This window comes from Pleurodeles waltl, chromosome 5 (assembly GCF_031143425.1).
Source record: "Pleurodeles waltl isolate 20211129_DDA chromosome 5, aPleWal1.hap1.20221129, whole genome shotgun sequence".
Taxonomy (NCBI): domain Eukaryota; kingdom Metazoa; phylum Chordata; class Amphibia; order Caudata; family Salamandridae; genus Pleurodeles; species Pleurodeles waltl.
This window is the reverse complement of record NC_090444.1, coordinates 1,835,577,307-1,835,599,347: the sequence shown is the minus strand read 5'-3', so window position 1 is coordinate 1,835,599,347 and position 22,041 is coordinate 1,835,577,307. Positions and strand designations below refer to the sequence as shown.

Here is a 22,041-nt window from a genome sequence, read left to right as displayed (position 1 = left end):
GCAACCTCCTGTGAGGTTTTTCCGATAAGTTGAGTAGGTCCGTGTACCAGAATTGGCGGGGCCATTGTGGCGCTATCAGAATCATTCTGGTTCTGGAGTTGTATCAATAAGGACTTGAAGAGGCGTACTGAAATGTATTCTTTTCTTTGAATTGATCTTGCTAGAGTTTCTGCTGTCTTTCCACAGTGGGACAAGCCATGGTGGATTGAGTGTCCAGTTTTGTCCCTAGAAAAGTGATTGTGCGTGATGGTTGAGGTTTGGATTGCTCCCAGTTGATAGTCAGGCCTAAGCTGCTGAGCATGGTAACGCACTTTCTTGTTGACCTGCGTGCTCCTACATGGGTGTCTGCTTTTATCAGCCAATCGTCCAGGAATGGGAATACTTGGTGTTTTCTTCTCCTGAGAAAGGCCTCAATAGGAGCTAGGCACTTTGTGAATATTCTGGGAGCTGACTTTAGGCCAAATGGAAGGACTCGAAATTGAAAATGGCTTTCGGCTACCATGAATCTCAGGTATTGTCCGTGGGCAGTGGAAATGGGGATGTGAAAATACACATCCTTTAGGTCTAGGGCAGACATAAAATCTCCCTGGTTCAACCGCAGAAGGACATCCTGAAGGCTTATCATGTGGAAAGACTGTTTTCTCAAGTAGGTGTATAATTCTCTGAGAGCGAGGATCGGTCTCCAGTCCTTCCACTTTTTTGCGAATTAGAAAAAATCTGGAGTGAAAACCTTTTCCTCGCTGTGATGGAGGTACTCTTTCTATAGCGCCCTTGAGGAGCATTTTGTTGATCTCTCTCTTGAGTTGTTCTGGATACTTCGATGAAGTTCTGCGAGGAGGATTGTATTGGACAAACTCCAGTGTGTGCCCACACTTTACGAGCTGTAAGACCCACTTGTCCGATGTTATGGTTTGCCATTATTGGAAAAACAGATATCTTTCCGCCTAGAACTGTGGGAGGATGGTTGGGGTAGCCGGAGCCCTGGATACATCATGCTCTGCGAGCTGAGTCTTTAGCAGGACGAGCTGAGCGTCCTCTGGAGGCTGACCTGTTGTACGCCGCATGTGACAGCTGCCTTTGGGTGTAATATTGACGAGATTGCTGAGAAGAGGAAGGATACGATGGGTATCTGTATTGCTGGTAGCCTCCCCTATATGCAGGCATCCTATGCCTTCTCGTGGCTCTAAAGGAAGGCCTCCCAAACTGGAAAGTCCCCAAAGATTTTGCAGTGTCTGTGTCAGATTTAATCGACTGCAATATCTCGTCAATATGTTTGCCGAACAATGCTTGGCCATCAAAAGGAAGATGTAGGATCTTATTCTGCACTTCCGCACGGAACGATGTGACCTTTAACCAACCTTGACTCCAAAGGACAGCTGAACCTGCAAGCTGACGAAATGCAGTAGTGGCTTTATCCATTGCACAATCTATTATTTCCGTCGATGTGAATTCTCCCTCATGCAATGTCTTTTTAGCTTCTGTTTTAATGTGCTCTGGCAAGTGATTAAGATGTGGGGCGATATCTGCCCATAATTGCCTATCATTTCTGGTTAACATAGCCAGGGAGTTAGCCACTCTTATAATGTGGCTAGACATTGATGAAAACCTCTTCCTGATGTTATCCAACCGTCTGTCCTCTTTGTCCGGAGGTGCGGAAATTGGAGCAGAGGGATTTTGGGATCTTCTCTGGAAGGGGTGACCAGTCAAGCATGCTGGGGCATCCTCTAGTGCCTTGTACTTCTTGTCCAAGCGAGGAAGCACTGCCGTGACTGTAGCAGGGTTTTGCATGACCTTCAAACCCTCTTCCCATATGAAACTGACTAGCGGTATGGAGCATACTGATTTCTGGAAAGGTTCTTTAAAATCATATAAAAAGCAATCAGTTTGCTTAGATGGCATTGGAAGTGCAAAACGCTTAGCTGCTCTTTTCAAAAGATTATGGAATCCTCTGATGTCATCTGGAGGCAAATCTACTTTTGGATGAGAAGGAGGAGGAGGAGCTGGAATCACATATTCATCCCACTCCGACTGGTTGTCGAGGAGCTCACCTTCTTCTTGATCTCCCTCCGAAATGTCAGTCTCATGTGGTATGGTCATATCTGGTGTGGCCACATTCGCTAGTGGTAAAGAGGTTGGCCACTGACGTGGGGTGGTAACCCTCGGAACAGGCAAAGAAAGAGGCTGCGGTTGCCCCTTCTCCTTAGGAGGAAAGAGCCTACTATTGTCTGCTAGCATCGCTCTCAGATCTTGGCTTTTATACATCCTCCTGATATGACTAGTCCCCTGCGTAGTACTGCGGGTCATAGGTTTTGCCGTATTCCTCATCATCATCTTGATACTTCACGTTCAACTGTGAGGGGCTGTGCGCTGTCCCAAACGGTCCCTCATCATCCGAGTCTTCATCACCCTCCAAAAGATGTACTGGCATCAGAGGAGTCACTTTTCTAGGTGAAGTATGCTGTGGAGTAAGTTTTTCTTGACTTCTGTGTATTTTTTCCCTCGTCTACGGTGTCGTCAATGAGCTCGTCGACGGAGTGGTAAAAGCCTTTGTCGACAGTGGAGTCGTCAATGACGTCCGCATGCAGATTTTAACTGTCAACAGCTTCAAAGTGGGAACTACCGTCGACAGGGTCGTCGACGATGAAGACGGCAACGAGGAAACCATTGTAACTGTGGTCGACGTTGTCCTTGTCGACGGTGGAAGGCCTGTCATCGGCGATGTCGTCGTCAGCACAGCCGTCGGTGGTATTAATATAGAAAAGGCATTCACTGGTGTCATCGATGATGAGGCTGTCGTCGACAATATAGTCTTTGCCAGTGGTTTGTCCACCATAGGAGCATAAGAGGGCCTTTTGAAAGGTTCAGCAGACGTAGACGGAGGCACTGAAGATGATTTTCTAGGCCTTTTAGAGCTGCTGGCATGATCTCTTTCATCTTTTGTGGAGAATTTGTGAGGTGAAGAGGAAGGGCTGCGGCCTTTATAAGACCCTGAGGTGGTCTTTTTTTTAGTCTCTCTTGGCTGCTCTGAGGAAGACCTTGAATGAGATCTAGGTCTCTTAGATGACTTTCTGGACGATGTTGAGGAGTCATCGCTGTCTGAATCAGAGACTGGGTTGTCTCTAGATTTAAGTTTCTGCAGCCATATTAATAATCTGCCCTCTCTATCCTTCAGGGTCTGCGAAGAGAAGGTACGACATACCTTGCAGTCCTTGGCAGAGTGGAATGGTAAAGGCAGTATATGCAGTCCTCATGAGGGTCTTCAGAGTGTAATCGTTTTTTGCAGGATCTGAACAAATTTTTCCTTTCCTTGTCAGACATACTGTAGGCCTTACCCACAATCAGTCAGAACAGGTTTAGAAGAATATCAGCTTAAAGCTATTCCAAAAGCTATGAAGAAAAGAGCAGAGCTCTGAGGAGACTCCCTAGCACGACGTGCGGAAGAAAATCTGAAGTACTAGAGATTCTTGCAGGAGGGTTTCAAAGGGAGGTGTCAACAGATTGGTAGACTCTGAAGTTTGGTCTTTTACCTTAAAATGACTCTGATAGAGTATTAAATTGAGAGGCCTAAGGGCCCTTAGGATTAAACCTATGTTAACACTACTTGGTGAAATGTACCGGGGGCTCCCATCTCGATGATGGGGAATGATTCAAGCATGTGAATCTATGAAAGTTCCAATACAGGAGTAAAAACTGTTTTAGAAACATCAGTAAAGAATATTGAACATGAAATGACTGCAATTTGAACATTGCTTAACAAGACCATTTCCACCAAAAACTATGTCCATGCATAAAGATTAATGTTGCAATAAATGTAAGATTATGAAAGATCATGAACACAACTTCTTCAAAATCTAACATTAACTTACCACATTAGGAATATTTAGGCGTACTTCCGTTTTTAAAAGGGCATTATATTCTTCAGTTGGATAGGACTGATCAAATAAATCCGCATGATGAAAAGCACTAAAAGAAACATACATCTGATCAAAATTACTCAAAATATGACTTGTTGCTAATACCAAAATAAATTCTATTCCATGCTTTATATTCATTGATGTATTTGCAAATATTATGGTTTAATCGTACTATGGTATGCATGCTATTTGTTTTATACTCCCAGTTTTAGCTTTGCTTAGTATGGGCATACGAAAAGTGCAAAGTTAAACATCTTAGCCCATCACTTATCAATGAATTGTATAAACTTTAGCATTCAATCAATTTTCATGTGTGTGGTACTTTTTTATATTACATGTGTGAGGAAATGTGGTGTTTTATATGGTGTGTTTTAAGACATCGCCGTATGATATATTCCCAACCCCTGTGAAACGTTAGCTCAACCATGTGTAGCTGTGGCTTCGAGCAGTCAGCCTTTGTGAGAAATAGGGTTGTTGGTTGACTGGAGTGTGAGGTCTAGTCAAGCAACCGTCACAATCCCTTGTAGGGTGAACCATAAAAAGTCACTAAATTAACTTGTGCTTAACCCTGAGTAGCTTGGTACAAACAACAGCCAGGCTTAGCTTAGAGGCTGTGTATAAAGTATTTCTGCAGCACACAAACAGTAACAAAGTGAAAACACAATGTAAGAGAAATCATAAACCACTCAAAATAGTATGTGTTAATAAATTATTTGACAACAAAACCATTACAATTCAATTAGTAAAACTGGAGTTATTAATTTTTGAAGTTTAAAGTTCAAAATAGCACTTAAAAGCAAAAAGTGGCAACTGCAGACATCTTGTCGCGCTAGACCTGGGCAAAGTCAAAAGTTTAGGTCAACAGCGATGGTGCACGGTTTGGATACACAAATTGGATTGGGCCCAGTGAGCACTTACCTTCGGACTAACATTTTTGAAGTAAAATGCTCTGAGAAGGTAGAAGGTCAGTGGGGCAAGGCTGCAGGAATGTGTGAAAACAGGAGTGTCTTCATCCAAAAGCCATGGAGCGAAACTATGTGGAAGATGTTTACCTTCGCACTTGGTCATCAAGATAGAAGTTGAAAATCTCCAGTGGAATGAAGCAGAAGGCTGTAGCCAAAGACAGTTCAACGAGGTCGGATACCCCTTTTACGAAGGGCAGCTGAATTGATTTTGATGTTGCAGAGAACAACGTACCAGGAGACGCCGCAAAGTCAATCCAACTGATAATGCACCTCAGCAAATAGGCGAGCAGGTTGTTCCCGGTCTCCTCCTGGTTCTTAAAGCACTTTTTGGCCAAATTATGTCCGTCCTCAGTTTTGGAAATAGCCCATCTGGGCACCGTTAGCATCACGATCAAGGGTCCAGGAGTGGATGAAGACCTCTTGGGGGTTCATGACTCTCTCAGGCTCGGTGCAGTTGCAGGTTCAAGATGGTGGGAGCCTGTTATGTCCCTGCGGCTTTGAACAGGAGGCCAGTAAAACTAGCCCTTGGAATAACTTCTGGAAGTCCTGGGTGCAGATGAAGATGCCGGGTTCAACAGCAGGACTGACTTCCAAGTGTTCAAGGCAGGCTCCAGGCAGCAAAGCAGTTCTTCCAGGTACAGCAGTAGGCAGTGCTTGAAAGTCCTTACGCTGGTCTAGTAGTGAACTGAAGAGTGAGTCTGAGAACCCTACAGTTATATCCTGGTGCCCTGCTCATAGAAGGTGGGTGAAGTTTCCATAAAGGTTCTTTGAAGTTCCAGGAGTTTCCTGCTTTTCCTTCTCTGGCTCCTAGCTGGCTTCTCTGACCATACAGGGTCGTCATAAGCTAATTGTGTAGTGGCAGAGCACAGCCAATTCAGATGCAAGCGGGGCTGTGCTCAGCTCTGCCTCACATCCTGCCAATGGGAAGGCCATTCAGTCTCTGCTAATCTCACTATTGTGTGACTTCCTGGGGTAAATTCACAAAGTCTCAACTGTCAGTTACATCCAGTCATGTCACCTAAGGCAGGGTGCAGACACAGAGGGCTAAGGGCAAGAAAAAAACAACTGTCTAAAAGTGGCATTTCCAAATGTATGATACTTTTGACTTTACCTTTAAAGGGTGGGCTTATCATTACAAGTTCATGGGTACCAAACAATCCATATCCACCGCCTCTCATTTGGGAATTTCAGATTATTAAATGTAATAAGGTATCCCCTATGTTATATGGGAGGTAGGCCTCACAGTAGTGAAAAACTAATTTGGGAATTATTCACTACTAGGACATGTAAAACTTAAAAGTACATGTCCTACCTTTTAATTACACAACAACCTGCCCAAGGGGCTACCTAGGACCTACCTTAGGAATGACTTATATATAATGAAAGGGGAGTTTAAGGCTTGGCAAGGGGTTTTACATGCTTTCAGGCTGCAATGGCAGGCCTGGGACAAATTCTAGAGGGTTATATAGGGGGTTGGCATAATAAGTGCTGAAGGCCTACTGGTAGCATTACATTTACAGGTCCTGGGTATATGGTACACCAATTGTAGGAAAATGGTTCCCTGTTGCAGTTACCCCCCACTTTTTGCCTGATATTGATGCTGACTTGACTGAGAAGTGTGCTGGGACCCTGCTAACCAGGCCCCAGCACCAGTGTTCTTTCACTAAAAATGTACCATTGCTTCCACAATTGGCACACCCCTGGCACACAGATAAGTCTCCTGTAAAAGGTACCAGTGGTACCAAGGGACCTGTGACCAGGGAAGGTTCCTAAGGGCTGCAGCATGTATTGTGCCACCCTAAGGGACCCCACACCTAACACATCCACACTGCCATTACAGATTGTGTGTGTTGGTGGGGAGAAAAAGGCAAAGTCGACATGGCATCCCCCACAGGATGCCATGCACAAACAATACTGCTTGTGGCATAGGTAAGTCACCCCTCTAGCAGGCCTTAAAGCCCTACGGCAGGGTGCACTATACCACATTTGAGAGCATAGCTGCATGAGCAATATGCCCCTACAGTGTCTAAGTCCATTCTTAGACATTTTAAGTATAGTGTGGCAATATTAAGTATATGGTCTGGGAGTTTGTCAAAACAAACTCCACAGTTCCATAATGGCTACACTGAATACTGGGAAGTTTGGTATCAAACTTCTCAGAACAATAAACCCACACTGATGCAAGTGTTGGATTTATTACAAAATGCACAAAGAGGGCATCTTAGACGATGCCCCCTGTATTTCACCCAATCCTTCAGTGCAGGACTGACTAGTCTGTGCCAGCCTGCCACTGAGACAAGTTTCTGACCCCCTGGGGTGAGAGCCTTTGTGCTCTCTGAGGCCAGAAACAAAGCCTGCACTGGGTGGAGGTGCTTAACACCTCCCCCCTGCACGAACTGTAACACCTAGCAGTTAGCCTCAAAGGATCAGGCTTCGTGTTACAATGCCCCAGGGAACTCCAGCTAGTGGAAGTGCCCACCCCCTGGACACAGTCCCCATTTTTGGTGGCAAGTCCAGAAGAAATAATGAGAAAAAAAAGAGGAGTCACCTACCAGCCAGGACAGCCCCTAAGGTGCCCTGCGCTAAGGTGACCCATGCCTTTAGAAATCCTCCATCTTGGTTTTGGAGGATTCCCCCAATAGCAATAGGGATGTGCCCCTCCCCTCTGGGAGGAGGCACAAGGAGGGTGTAGCCACCCTCAAGGACAGAGGCCATTGGCTACTGCCCCCCTGACCTAAACACCCCCTAAATTTAGTATTTAGGGGCGACCCTGAACCCAGGAAATCAGCTTCCTGCAACCTACAACAACAAGAAGGACTGCTGACCTGAAAGCCCTGCAGAGACGACGGAGACAACAACTGACTTGGCCCCAGCCCTACCAGCCTGTCTCCAGACTCAAAGAACATGCGCATCGACGCATCCGACTGGGACCAGCGACCTCTGAGGACCCAGAAGACTGCCCTGAACCCGAAGGACCAAGAAACTCCCGGGAACAGCGGCACTGTTCAAATCCTGAAACAACTATGCAACAAACAACTTTCAAAGAACTCTCTCTTCCCCCCAGAAGCCTGAGACTTCACACTCTGCACCCGATGCCCCCGGCTCAAGTTCAAGAGAAGAAACACTGCAGAGAGGACTTCCAGGCGACTACAATGACGTAGGTACCCTGAGTCCACCCCCCTGCACCCCCCACAGCGACGCCTACAGAAAGGATCCAGAGGCTCGCCCTGACTGCGACTGCCTGGTAACAAGGAACCCGCCACCTGGACCAAGCACTGCACCCGCAGCCCCCAGGACCGAGGGGAACCACCTCCCAGTGCAGGAGTGATCAGCAGGCGGCCCTCTTCCTTGCCCAGTCAGTGGCTGGCCTGAGAAGCCCCCCGTGCCCTGCCTGCATCGCCTAAGTGATCCCCGGGTCCGTCCATTGCTTTCAATAGCAAACCAGATGCCTACTTTGCCTACTGCACCCGGCTGCCCCTGTGCCGCTGAGGGTGTGTTTTGTGGGCTTGTGTGTCCCCCCCCCAGTGCTCTACAAAACCCCACTGGTCTGCTCCCCGAGGATGCAGGTACTTACCTGTAAGCAGACTAGGACCGGAGCACCCCTGTTCTTCTTAGGCGCTTATGTGTTTTGGGCCCTCCTTTGACCTCTGCACCTGACAGGCCCTGTGTTACTGGTGCTATGGCTTTGGGGTTGCCTTGAACCACCAACGGTGGGCTGCCTATGCCCAGGAGACTGACTGTGTAAGTGCTTTACTTACCTGAGAAACTTAACCAAACTTACCTCCACCAGGAACTGTTGATTTTTGCACTGTGTCCACCTTTAAAATAGCTTATTACCATTTTAACCTAAACTGTGTGTACTACTGTTTTAAATAAAAGTTCTCTACTTACCTGTGTGAATTACCTTGCATTTTATGTACTTACCTCAAATCTCTAATCTTGTGGTTCTAAAATAAATTAAGAAAATATATTTTTCTATATAAAAACTATTGGCCTGGAGTTAAGTCTTTGAGTGTGTGTTCCTCGTTTATTGCCTGTGTGTGTACAACAAATGCTTAACACTACCCTCTGATAAGCCTACTGCTCGACCACACTACCACAAAATAGAGCATTAGTATTATCTAATTTGTCCACTATCAACCTTTAAGGGGAACCCTTGGACTCTGTGCACACTATCTCTCACTTTGAGATAGTATATACAGAGCCAACTTTCTACACCACTCTACAACGAATTTACAAATAAATTAGATAAGTCAATTTAACCAGGTTTTAGGGAAAGAGCACAATCATTTTAGCCCTGGTTAGCAGTAGTAAAATGCAAAGAGTCCTAACACCAACAAGCAAATAGCTAGTATAAACTAAGAAGAGAATTGCAAAAGGTTTGGGGGTGACCCTATAGAGAGTGCTATTTCCAAAAGCCTTCGACAAAAGAATAAGTGTAAAATATTTAAACAGCACCAAAAACAACAGAAGAAAAAAGCAACACAACTCTCAAGAAATCTGACACCATTTTATAAAAATAGATTGTATTTTTGGAATTTATAGACACCAAAATAAACAAGATACACCAGAAGTTTCTGGAGATACAAATGTTAAAGAAAAATAAATCCAGACTTTTCACTCAGCCGCAGTTGCCCAGTGTGAGAAAGTAGCCTCTTTCTAGCCTTGTTACCCCCACTTTTGGCCTGTTTGTGAGTGTATGTCAGGGTGTTTTCACTGTCTCACTGGGATCCTGCTAGCCAGGGCCCAGTGCTCATAGTGAAAACCCTATCTTTTCAGTATGTTTGTTATGTGTCACTGGGACCCTGCTAGTCAGGACCCCAGTGCTCATAAGTTTGTGACCTATATGTATGTGTTCCCTGTGTGATGCCTAACTGTCTCACTGAGGCTCTGCTAACCAGAACCTCAGTGGTTATGCTCTCTCTGTACAAATTGTCACTAACAGGCTGGTGACCAATTTCACCAATTCATATTGGCATACTGGAACACCCTTATAATTCCCTAGTATATGGTACTGAGGTACCCAGGGTATTGGGGTTCCAGGAGAACCCTATGGGCTGCAGCATTTCTTTTGCCACCCATAGGGAGCTCTGACAATTCTTACACAGGCCTGCCACTGCAGCCTGAGTGAAATAACGTCCACGCTATTTCACAGCCATTTACCACTGCACTTAAGTAACTTATAAGTCACCTATATGTCTAACCTTTACCTGGTAAAGGTTGGGTGCTAAGTTACTTAGTGTGTGGGCACCCTGGCACTAGCTAAGGTGCCCCCACATTGTTCAGGGCAAATTCCCCAGACTTTGTGAGTGCGGGATTATGACCGCCAGGCGGAAGGTGGAGGGGCCGGTGGGGTTACTGCCAACATACCGCCGGCCGCCAGGGTCGTAATGACCCCCTAAGTCTCTTCCTACAGCTAGTTGTAACTGCTGTCCAAACCTTACCGGCTCACTAGCAGTACCTCACCAGAAACACAATAGTAAAAGGTGATTTGTAGCAGTCGCTTACGCATAGACTCAAAGTAAGATATCTCAGGGTTGTCGTGGTTAAACGGAAATTACCCTTTTCTCACAGATGTAGTATGTCTCATACAAACAAAGGTAATAACACAGATGCAGTGAAGTTATGATAGTTTTTATTTAACATAACTGCCATTTGCGATAAGTTGCATGAACTGCAATGATTAGGATAACGAATATACCAAGCAACAGTATTGTGAAGAAGAGAGTCATGGTTATTACGACCCCCACCATTTTTGCAATATATGAAAGAAATATATATATATATATGTGTACGAGATGGAATATGCCCTAATACCCTAATGAGATTAGGCCTAACCTCCTACCTAAAGGAGAGCTGGGTTTGCTAAACCTAATCTGCCAAAGCCATGTCCATGAGAGGAGCCCCCAACCCTCGTTACCTTGGAATGACTCTATCTCAGACTCCGTAGGGACACAAAGACTGGGTCAGCGTCAAGACGACTGCAGCATCGGTATCAGCGATGGTGGCGATGCCCTCTGGTCGGTATCCCTCTGATTATCTGTCTGAAGTGTGATGTATTTATACAGATCTACAAGGTCCCCTGACGTAGGTGTATTCCAAAACAATAGATAGCAGGCATGCTTGGGACGGCAATTAATATCAACAATCCCTCGAAAGTATAGAGGGAAAATCCCTAAGTGTGAACACATACTATTTGTTTGTCTTTCGTGCTTGATCTTGATGCCTTGGCGCAGTGACACTGATAATAAAACTCATAACAAGTGGCCTAACTATAAACAAGGCCGCCATTTTAAAGGAAATAAATAATTAAATGAAATAAGACAGAGCAATCTAAGTAGGTTAAAAGTCACTAGGTGACGGGGGCACGAGTTTACAAGCCTACGGCTAAGCTAACTCCTGTTATCCCGTTAAAACAAACTAGGATTCACTACACCCTCCCCATTGCCGTAACAGGTATGATGAAGGTACAGGAACCCAAATGCTAAAAAAGCTACCTCTGAACTAAAAAGCCAAAAACAAGCTAATAAATTATGCTGATAATAAAACAAACGGCTGTGTGTTAAAAATATGTTAAAACAAATTTGTCTAAATATACATACAGAGACGTTAATATCAACCATGACACGTACAGCAAACGTTTAGTATAATTGCATTTTTTGGAATCGGGAAATGGTAGGCAAATTCGTCAAATTATTTGTTATACGCAGGATCTTGAAGAATGTCATCGAAGTCACCAGTCAATGATCTCAAAAATGAGTCAACATCATCTGAAGTGAAATCTATTGCTGGACGGACAAATGGATCCACAGAGCAGAAGTGAGCCACATTCACCGGTGCATCGATACTCGCTGCAGTGTCCTCATCCATGTTAGATCGTGTAACGGAAGGCTCATAGGTGGCCTCGCGGAGCAACCTCAGTCTCAAGGGGCATGACCGTGAATGAACCCTCATCGGGGACATCAGCAGTTTGCGGTCCACAGGAGATGTCGGTGCAACAGCAAGACAGACCATAGGCAGATGTTCAACGAGACACCATGGGGGTCATTCTAAGTTTGGCGGGCGGCGGTCGCTGCCCGCCAAACTTACGCCGCCACTTGGCCGCTCCGGGGCCATTCAGACTTTCCCGCTGGGCCGGCGGGCGCCCGCCAAGGGAGCGCCCGCCGGACCAGCGGGAAAGGCCCTGCAACACAGAAGCCGGCTCCGAATGGAGCCGGCGGTGTTGCAGGGGTGCGACGGGTGCAGTTGCACCGGTCGCGATTTTCACTGTCTGCTATGCAGACAGTGAAAATCATGCTGGGGCCCTGTTAGGGGACCCCTGCACTGCCCATGCCAGTGGCATGGGCAGTGCAGGGGCCCCCAGGGGCCCCACGTCACCCGTTCCCGCCATCCTGTTTCTGGCGGTGAAAACCGCCAGAAACAGGCTGGCGGTAAGGGGGTCAGAATCCCCATGGCGGCGCTGCTTGCAGCCCCGCCATGGAGGATTCTCCCAGCCGGGGCTAATCCAGCGGGAATCCGCCGGACCCGGTTTTCCGACCGCGGCTGTCGGAATGGGCACTGAAGCACCGCCAGCCTGTTGGCGGTGCTTCCGTTGCCCGCGGCCCTGGCTGTCTTTGACCGCCAGGGTCGGAATGAGGGCCCATATGCAGCGGAAAACCGGTTGTACACACCAGAGTAGAGGCCGGAATGACAACGACCAGTCAAACTCCAGTTCCACCAGCAAAGGTGTACCGAAGATCCGAACCATGCGTTCATGGCACAGTGGGGTTGGCGGGAGTGGCTCCATTGCTCTGTGTTCCTGGAAAGAAACAACCACGGGAATCAGAAGAAATAGCAGTAGCAGTCTGCCAATTAAATCCAAAATAATTGAAAAGCCACCAAACACACTGGCAAAGAGAGAATGGATGGCTGATGGGATGACTCCGAAGACAGTCTGGAAGATGGACACGAAACCCGACCCGACAGCCTTAAAGAGATGAACAATCCCAGTTGTGCTTGAAGCATTGAATATTCTGGATACCAGCTCTCCAAAGTGTTTGGGGAAATCGGTATTTAAAAGGAATTGTATCTCAGCTGATGATCTCGCAATCTGGAGAGCATACGTCTCTTTTGCGGATGTCAAGGCGACCTGTTTCTGAAACAATAGCGCCTTTAGTCTACTCAACTTGTCATAGTTCACATTAATAGTATCAATGTGGGGCCACATTTCAGATACTTTTATCTCTCGTGTGGGGGGAAACAAAACATGTCCACAACACGTAACGACCTTCGTGACTGAGATTGCGTAGGCAATTCCAGGTCGCAAGCCGCAACAGCTTTCATCGTTCAGTAGAACATAACTTCTATTGGAAAGTACATGAAACACTGGACGAATCAAGGGGACGGGAGTACCCTTCAGAAAACAGGCCAAATTTGCGACCCCCGCATTGCAAAGACCGTGAAGAGACACCTGTTTGCATATCATAGAATGACGAACAGCAGTCTCACATTCTCTTCCGCTAAGAAAGACCTCCTGTTCACCGTTCAGACATTTATAGTCAAAGGGCAACTCCTACTCTTCCTTAATAAAGCTATCTCCTAGCTGCTCATATCGTCCCACCGCAAGATGTTTCAGGCAGCTCGAGAAACGAAAGGTCGAAATCGGTAAATTAATAATGCCGTGCAAGAGCCAGATAGTTGAAGGACTCTCTGCTACCGTGAAGGGCAACTTATCTAATTTTTCTACTTGAAGCAGGGTGAAACGAGCCTCCCTTTTAGCCATTGTCTCTTGTTCCCTGGAAAAATTAAAAGCAGTGAATAGTTCACTCCCATTAATGTACTTCCATGGATTGTGGCCACTTTTCAGTGTCTGTAATGTCCAACCCAGCTGCATGATGGAACGTAGCTGTGTTTGCCCATAATCTAACCGGGACAAGTCAGTCTGAGAGATATCAATAGCAGACAACACTATATTCGATAGTGAATAAATCCTGTTGGACAGCATATTCATGCCATTGTCGACAACAGCTAATGTTTTTTCCAAATTCTCCTTATCTAGCTGCCTTAAACGTGCAGCAGCCTCAATCTGGGAAAGTTTCTGAATTTCATTGTACATAGCATATAAAAACCGTTTCGAGCGTTGTTTCCTAGGACCTAACAGAAAATCCTGTAAGTCTATACTGTCAGAAAGAGTGTTCAGGTGTTGCTTAATCGCTGTTAACGTGTTTGTCTGCACCCATTGCTGGCACAGCTTACCCACACTGTATGTTGTAATTATATCTGTATGTTGACCTGATATAAAGCGAGGGTCAGGCCTGTGAATGGAAAAACCCCCTGAAGAGTTCAAGAAACGCTTTTGACACTCATCAGTGTCGGTGGGCCATACCAACCATCCGCCGGGACGGGAAAGTGAAGAATTATAGGCACCAGCCTTAACCATTGCATCTAGCCTGTCTTCTGAGACATTAAGAAAGTGTTGCCAATCTCTAAATTTTGTCGGAGTAGGGATACTGGGCGTGTTTAGATCTTTAATTTGTGCTAACCCTAGACATGATGTCTGCTCAATAGTGTCATTTAAGAAAATCATTTGCACAGGAATCAGGCATGCTCGAAACAAAGCCTCCCTACCCTGTATCTGCCAATCTTGTGTCCCCCCTACACTTTTCAAATCAATAGTGTTTTTCCAATATTCGTAACCCTCAATCGAGAGCCGGAAAACGAAGGGATCTGAATAAATCAGTTTTGTATCTGTTAGCAAAAGTTTTCTAATTTGTGCCGGAAGTATTTTAAAATAATACGATTCTGCTTTCTTTGTATCATGCCCAGAAAAGTATGTAAATTTGTCGCTGTAATACTTTGGACTCCCCACCTGTGGTGTTGAACAGTGTTCCCATTGTGTGTAGTTCAAGAGAGGCCTATATCTAGTTGCACGGTGTAGGTAGTGATGTCCCCAGTTGTTATAGCAGAACATTTCCCCATAATTCATTATATAATGATATACATCATCACTTCCAAAAGTGGAATAGTCCTTCATTTCAGTTAGCATGGAATCAACTGTTTGGACATCCCAATCATCAGAGACAACATTAGGTGTAATAACATCAGACATTGAAATTTTGAACACGTATGGTATCTGAATAATCTCAGTAGGCCCATATATATCGAATGCTGCTCTGTCCCACACAATCCCATCAGAAATTGGTATAGCTGTAATATTGACAAGGGACAAATCACGTCGGACCTTATGTGAAGAATGATGTGGTGTTAAAATTTCATCAACAGGCTCCACAGAGGAGCGATCAGCAATATAGTGACCATTAATCAGTAAAAAGAAAACAGTCACAAAACCAATCCATAAAAATAATGCAATAAATGTCAAACAGAACCATAGATAGTTCCATGGGTAAATCAAATAGTTCTTCTTAAGCCATCGATACAGCTTACTACTTATCAAAAGTTTGTCAGTCACCGTTGAGGATGAATCCGAAGAAAAGTCATCAATGTCAATGAAATAGCCAGAGGAAGTCTCTGCAAACACAGGACCCGCTGAATTCTGATCCACCGTTCGTGGAGGTTCTTGATAGACAACGTCATTAGTCGTGGAAGTGTTCGTGTAAAATACAGCCAAATCCTGAAGCGGGGTGGTCACCGAAGTTGTTACTGGAACCAACAAAAGTTCATTTTCTGCCCTCCCCATGGTCGAGGAAGGGTTTGGAACAGCAGTTGACATAGTTGCATAGTCAGTAGTAGTGATGTTCATCCTACTATGTAGCTGGATGTCCTGTTGGGTAGTGAGAGGGGATCGGGAACTACCCAAGGGACCTCCTGGTCTACTGTGAAGAATCGGCCACATGGTGTAATTTGATGTCATCAATGGAGATGAATCTGTTCGATTTAGAACCAGACAATGGTGGAAGGATGACAGTCCTGGTTCCTTTTATTCCCAAGACCGGTACAGGTGCTCTGTATGATGGACCGAACTCTTTTTTCACAGCGATCTTCTCACAAACCAGATCCCCAACGTTAGGAATCCAGCCAGTCAAAGTTTTCGCCAATTCCCTTATTCCTAAGGTGGCAGCACTTGCAGATGATTTATCATCACAAAATTGTTGAAGCTCCTGTAAAACAGTGAGACGTTCTTTTATGTCAAATGGTGTTTCTGCTGCCACCATACCAGGGGCATCAAGATCAGGGACATACATAGGTATCCCAAAGAGAACCTCATATGGAGACTTTCCCCCCAAGGACCGTCTTGGCAGATTATTCAGTGCTCTCTGGACCCCATATAGGTGATGTAACCAACTGCGGCCTGAACCTAATACTCGAGCTGTTAAGGACTACTTTAGATCACGATTCCGCCTCTCCACGACCGAATTTCCCTCGGGATGGTATTGTGAGGAGTAATGGAGTTCAACACCCATCGTTCTCATGGTGTCACTGAAAGCTTTAGAGGCAAATGCAGGGCCCTGGTCCGAATGGAATGCTGCAACCGCATATGTACCGATAAAGATCAGCAAATCTTTTATAACAGTCCGGGCGTCAGCCGACCGCTGTGGCCATACCCACAGAAATCTAGAACAGGAATCCACCGCCACTAAAATGTATTTGTATGCACCATCAGGCTGCAAGGGTCCACAATGGTCCAGGTACACACATTGGAGTGGCTTGTCTGACACTAAGAGGGATGTCTGCGGAGGGCGTTTGATATTTGAGCCCTTAATCTGCTGACAAATGTCACAGCAAAGGACATACTGTTTAGTCCATCTGCATAGACCAGGCCACCAGTATCGTTGTAAAATTGTTATAGTGGCCTGTAGATCAGCATGTGCAGAAGCGACACCCTCGTGTGGGGCTGTAATCAGCTCCAATCTCTGGTTTTCATTGGGGATTACGCGATCACCAACTCCAGGAATTGTTGCATAAGCAACATGCTGTGGACTGATATGGTAAGTATAGTTCATAGGGTATCCTTTCAGAAGGGTCTTGCCTGCAGCCGAAGCTTTAACGGCAATCAGTATTTCATTATCTAACCTCGTCCGAGAACGAGTCACTGCAGCCACAGAAGCCGTAGCTACTGATGCTTTGGCTGCTTCATCAGCCAATGTATTGCCGGCAACGTGTATTGCTACACGTTGGTGTCCTAATGTATGAACTACATGGACACGTGGTAGTTTATCCTTAAGATCATCCACCCTTCCCCACAACATTTTGGGGGTCATTACAACCCTGGCGGACGGTGTTAAAGCTGCGGAAATACCGCAAATAGGCCGGCGGACAAAAAAAGGGAAACCGCCAACAAAGACAACCACTTTAACACTTTGCCCACCACGGCGGTACAGACAAGCAGCGTGGCGGTCACCGCCAACAGACAGGCGGAAGACAATGTACCGCCCACAGTATTACAACCCGCCAATCCGACACCTTTTCCGGGGCGGATTCACAGTGGATAAAAACACGGCGGAAACAGCTTTTGCTATGGGAAAACGCTCACCTGAACACATCCCACGAGGAACGAGGACTCCATGGAGCCGGAACTCCAAATACTCCCTGCCCTTGTGTTTCTGCTCCTCTACGACCAACAGCTAAGTAGGCGCCGAAGACAACGGTGAGTACTGCACCTACGACACGGGGTAGGGGGGAGGCAAAAGTTAGGGGGACACCCACCAAACACCCCCACCCTCGCATATTACAACATACACACCAACGCATTCACAAAAATCACAGTAACAACCCACAATCCCCCCGGAAGAATGAAAACACAAAGCGAAATTCGGTCAAACATTGTAATGTGGCAATATACATGTCATACAAAAATATTCAGATACATATTTGAAAATCAGTCATAATTATATACAATACGAGAAGTAGTGCAGATATGTACATAACAATGTCCGTGCACCAACAGCCCAAAAATGCATGGGCGAGGCCCACAAACGATACCTGACCACAATCGGAGAGAACACTGCTGGGGCATCAGATAGAAATACTGCAGGCACCTCAGGGGGAAGGGAAGGGGGGGGCACCTCAGCCGGATGACTGCAAAGCCAGATCCACGACGGGGCTCCATGCCCATTGATGTATCCTGGGGAGTGCAAAGCCACAGTCTCTCAAGTCTCTACAGTGGGTGGGTTGCCCACTGTGCCATCCTGGGGAGTGCAAAGCCACAGTCTCTCAAGTCTCTACAGTGGGTGGTTTGCCCACTGTGCCATCCTGGGGAGTGCAAAGCCACAGTCTCTCAAGTCTCTACAGTGGGTGGGTTGCCCACTGTTCAATCCTGGGGAGTGCAAAGCCACAGTCTCTCAAGTCTCTACAGTGGGTGGTTTGCCCACTGCTTTATCCTGGGGAGTGCAAAGCCACAGTCTCTCAAGTAGATGCAGGTCTCTACTGGTACTGGGGGGGACTGGTGCCCAGACTGGATGAGTCTCCCCGTGAAAGGTTGTGTCCTGTCACTGTCACAGCTGCACATGGGATAAGGATGCCTGATGTGGCGGTCCATTCATTCCTACCCGGTGCTTGCCCTGTTCAGCGGTGCTTTGACATGGCGGTTCAGGACTGTTCAGCGGTGCTTTGCCATGGCGGTTCAGTACTGTTCAGCGGTCTTTGCCATGGCGGTCTTTGCCCTGTTCAGCGGTCCTTTGACATGGCAGTTCAGGACTGTTCAGCGGTGCTTTGCTATGGCGGTCTTTGCCCTGTTCAACTGTGCTTTGCCATGTCGGTCTTTGCCCTGTTCAGCGGTGCTTTGCCATGGCGGTCTTTGCCCTGTTCAGCGGTGCTTTGACATGGCGGTTCAGGACTGTTCAGCAGTGCTTTGCCCTGGCAGTCTTTGCCCTGTTCAGCGGTGCTTTGACATGGCGGTTCAGGACTGTTCAGCGGTGCTTTGACATGGCGGTTCAGGACTGTTCAGCGGTGCTTTGACATGGCAGTTCAGGACTGTTCAGCGGTGCTTTGCCATGGCGGTCTTTGCCCTGTTCAGCGGTGCTTTGACATGGCGGTCTTTGCCCTGTTCAGCGGTGCTTTGCCATGGCGGTCTTTGCCCTGTTCAGCGGTGCTTTGACATGGCGGTTCAGGACTGTTCAGAGGTGCTTTGCCATGGCGGTCTTTGCCCTGTTCAACGGTGCTTTGCCATGGCGGTCTTTGCCCTGTTCAGCGGTGCTTTGCCATGGCGGTCTTGGCCCTGTTCAGCGGTGCTTTGACATGGCGGTTCAGGACTGTTCAGCGGTGCTTTGCCATGGCGGTCTTTGCCCTGTTCATCGGTGCTTTGCCATGGCGGTCTTTGCCCTGTTCAGCGGTGCTTTGCCATGGCGGTCTTTGCCCTGTTCAGCGGTGCTTTGACATGGCGGTTCAGGACTGTTCAGCGGTGCTTTGCCATGGCGGTCTTTGCCCTGTTCAGCGGTGCTTTGACATGGCGGTTCAGGACTGTTCAGCGGTGCTTTGACATGGTGGTTCAGGACTGTTCAGCGGTGCTTTGACATGGCGGTTCAGGACTGTTCAGCGGTGCTTTGCCATGGCAGTCTTTGCCCTGTTCAGCTGTGCTTTGCCATGGCGGTCTTTGCCCTGTTCAGCGGTGCTTTGACATGGCGGTCTTTGCCCTGTTCAGTGGTGCTTTGACATGGCGGTTCTGATATGGACATTGGTGTGTGGCATGACGTTCTCTACACTGGACATTGGTGTGTGGCATGACGTTCTCTACACTGGGCATTGGTGTGTGGCATGACGTTCTCTACACTGGGCATTGGTGTGTGGCATGACGTTCCATCATTGCCCAGCGGGGCTGTGGCAGCCGGGGCCCTCCTGGGCACTGACTCCGGCGGTGGTCTCCTGACCAGTGATGATACTTGGGCCCTCCTAGGCACTGACTCCGGCTGTGGCGGTGGTCTCCTGACCAGTGACGATACTTGGGCCCTCCTGGGCTGTGACTCTGGCGGTGGTCTATGGACCAGTGACGATACTTGTGCCCTCCTGGGCTGTGACTCTGGCGGTGGTCTCCGGACCAGTGACGATACTTGTGCCCTCCTGGGCTGTGACTCTGGCGGTGGTCTCCGGACCAGTGACGATACTTGGGCCCTCCTGGGCTGTGACTCTGGCGGTGGTCTCCGGACGATACTTGGGCCCTTCTGGGCTGTGACTCTGGCGGTGGTCTCCAGACCAGTGACGACGGTGCTGGAGGTTGTGTCTCGACCGCCGGAAATGATGGCACACTTCTCCGCCGTGACACTCACAACATGCTGGGCAGACTTCCTCTGGCCCTTCCCCACCTTTGGTGGAGTCACAGCTGACTCTCCAATCCCCTTGGAATCAATGTCCGTTGTTTTACCACCAGGAGTCTTAACACGGTCCCGTCGTCCACTCTCCAATTTTAGAGCCTTTACAGGGGTGGGCTGCCAGTGCCTTGGCTCCGGGACCTACTGCCTGCCCTGGTGGCTGGTGCACTCCACAAACCTTGAACAGGCACCACTGGTATTGGAGGCTTTTTGGCTGAGGCGCTACAACGGGACTGATGAATTGGAGGGGGGTGGTGGGGGCAAAAAGGTCAACTTTACAGAGGGACAGTTTCTGACGAACATTGGGATGGGTAGCTGGAGGGGGTCTGGGAGTGGAGGAAGAGGAGGTGGTTGTCGGAGGTGTCACTTTAGCTGTTTTGGGTGCAGGTGCAGGTACTGGAGGCTGTCGAGAGGTGGATGGATGTTGGGTGAGTGATTGCCGGCGTTTGTGTACTTTGGGAGGGGGCGTCACAGACACACTGGGAGAGGACACAGGGGACGTGTAAATGGCAGTGGAGGTGGTGAGTGCAGGTGAGCGGCTTGTGGTGCTGGGTGTCCTGGTGCAATTCATGGTGCCTGTAGATGTGGTGCATGCAGGTGTGTGTGTAGACGAGACTGGGAGGGAGGAGGGAGAAGAGGAGGAGGGGGACACAGTGGAGGCAGTGGATGTTGCTGTGTCTGTATGTGGGTGAGGCTTGCATGAGTGCCTGTGGGTTGTGTGGTGCCTATGTTTGCTTGAGCTACTTGTGTGTGTTGACTTGTGTGCATGCTGGTCTGTAGGTGTGCTTGGGATGGGCTGGGGTACAGGAGATTGGGTCTGGGTGGAGGAGGTTGGAGGGGAGAGGCTAGACACAGGGACAATGGCTGCCATCAGTGCTGAGGCCAGAGATTGCAGGGTTCGCTGAACGACAGCCTGACCAGAATGAATGCCCTCCAGGAATGCATTACTGTGTTGCAACTCTCGTTCTACACCCTGGATGGCATTCACAATGGTAGACTGCCCAACAGTGAGTGACCTGAGGAGGTCAATGGCCTCCTCAATGAGGGCAGCAAGGGTGACTGGGGCAGGGCCTGAGGTGCCTGGGGCGAAGGTGATGCCCACCCTCCTGGGTGAGCGGGCACGGGGTGAACGCTGAGGGGCTGCTGGGAGGGCGGGGCTGGTTGTGGAGGTGGCGGCTGTACCTGTAGAGGTGGGGGGCACAGATGGTGCCGCCACCACAAGGGAGCCCCCATCGGCGAACGAGTCTGTGTTGCTGCTTGGTGATCCAGTGGCCGACGAGAAGCTTCTCTCGCCCTCCGTCCCACTGGTGCATTCAGAGTCCGTGGTGTGGCCCTCCATGGCCATGTGGGATGCAGCTCCCTTGTGCTCCGGTGCCACTATACCTCCGCCTGTTGATGCTGATGTACAAAAGGACAGGGAGAGCAGAAAAAGGGGGGGAGACAAAAGAAAGACAGGTTGAGTGCATGGCATACCACTACCGTTGGCGGACAAGACAGACGCAGCAGCCCCCTGCATTACGCCGTGCTCCTGCCCTCTGCACATGCAATTACTGGGATATGGCCTATATGGCAATGGTGGACATCTGCGCACATGGATGCCACAGGGGCAACTATACCTCGACTTGGCACTCTGCTGAGGTGGGGTAGAGTGCCACATGGCCTACATTACGGAGGGGCCTTGCCTACCTAACTCGCCCTGGCCTAGGGACACCCACAGCCCACCTCCCCCACCCAGACACCTCCACTGCATGCAAAGTCAGCAGAATGAGGTTGTACTCACCCCCTTGTGTCTGCTGTGATGCCCTCAGGCGCCCATCCAACTCTGGGTAGGCCACCAGCAGGATCCGGAACATCAGGGAGGTCATGGTGCGACGGGCACCCCTCTCACGTTGGGAGGCCATCCCCAGCTGAGCCTCCGCCGTC

General features: G+C 48.2%; 1 protein-coding gene across 1 annotated transcript in view; it reads right to left on the bottom strand.

Moving 5' to 3' along the window:
- DNAH8 (dynein axonemal heavy chain 8) overlaps window positions 1-22,041 on the bottom strand; it is a 9,979,189-nt gene that overhangs the window by 6,271,191 nt on the left and 3,685,957 nt on the right. The window contains exon 29 of the mRNA XM_069236651.1: window positions 3,867-3,932. Coding sequence (XP_069092752.1) covers window positions 3,867-3,932 — 66 coding nt within the window. The remainder of the gene's footprint in view (window positions 1-3,866; window positions 3,933-22,041) is intronic.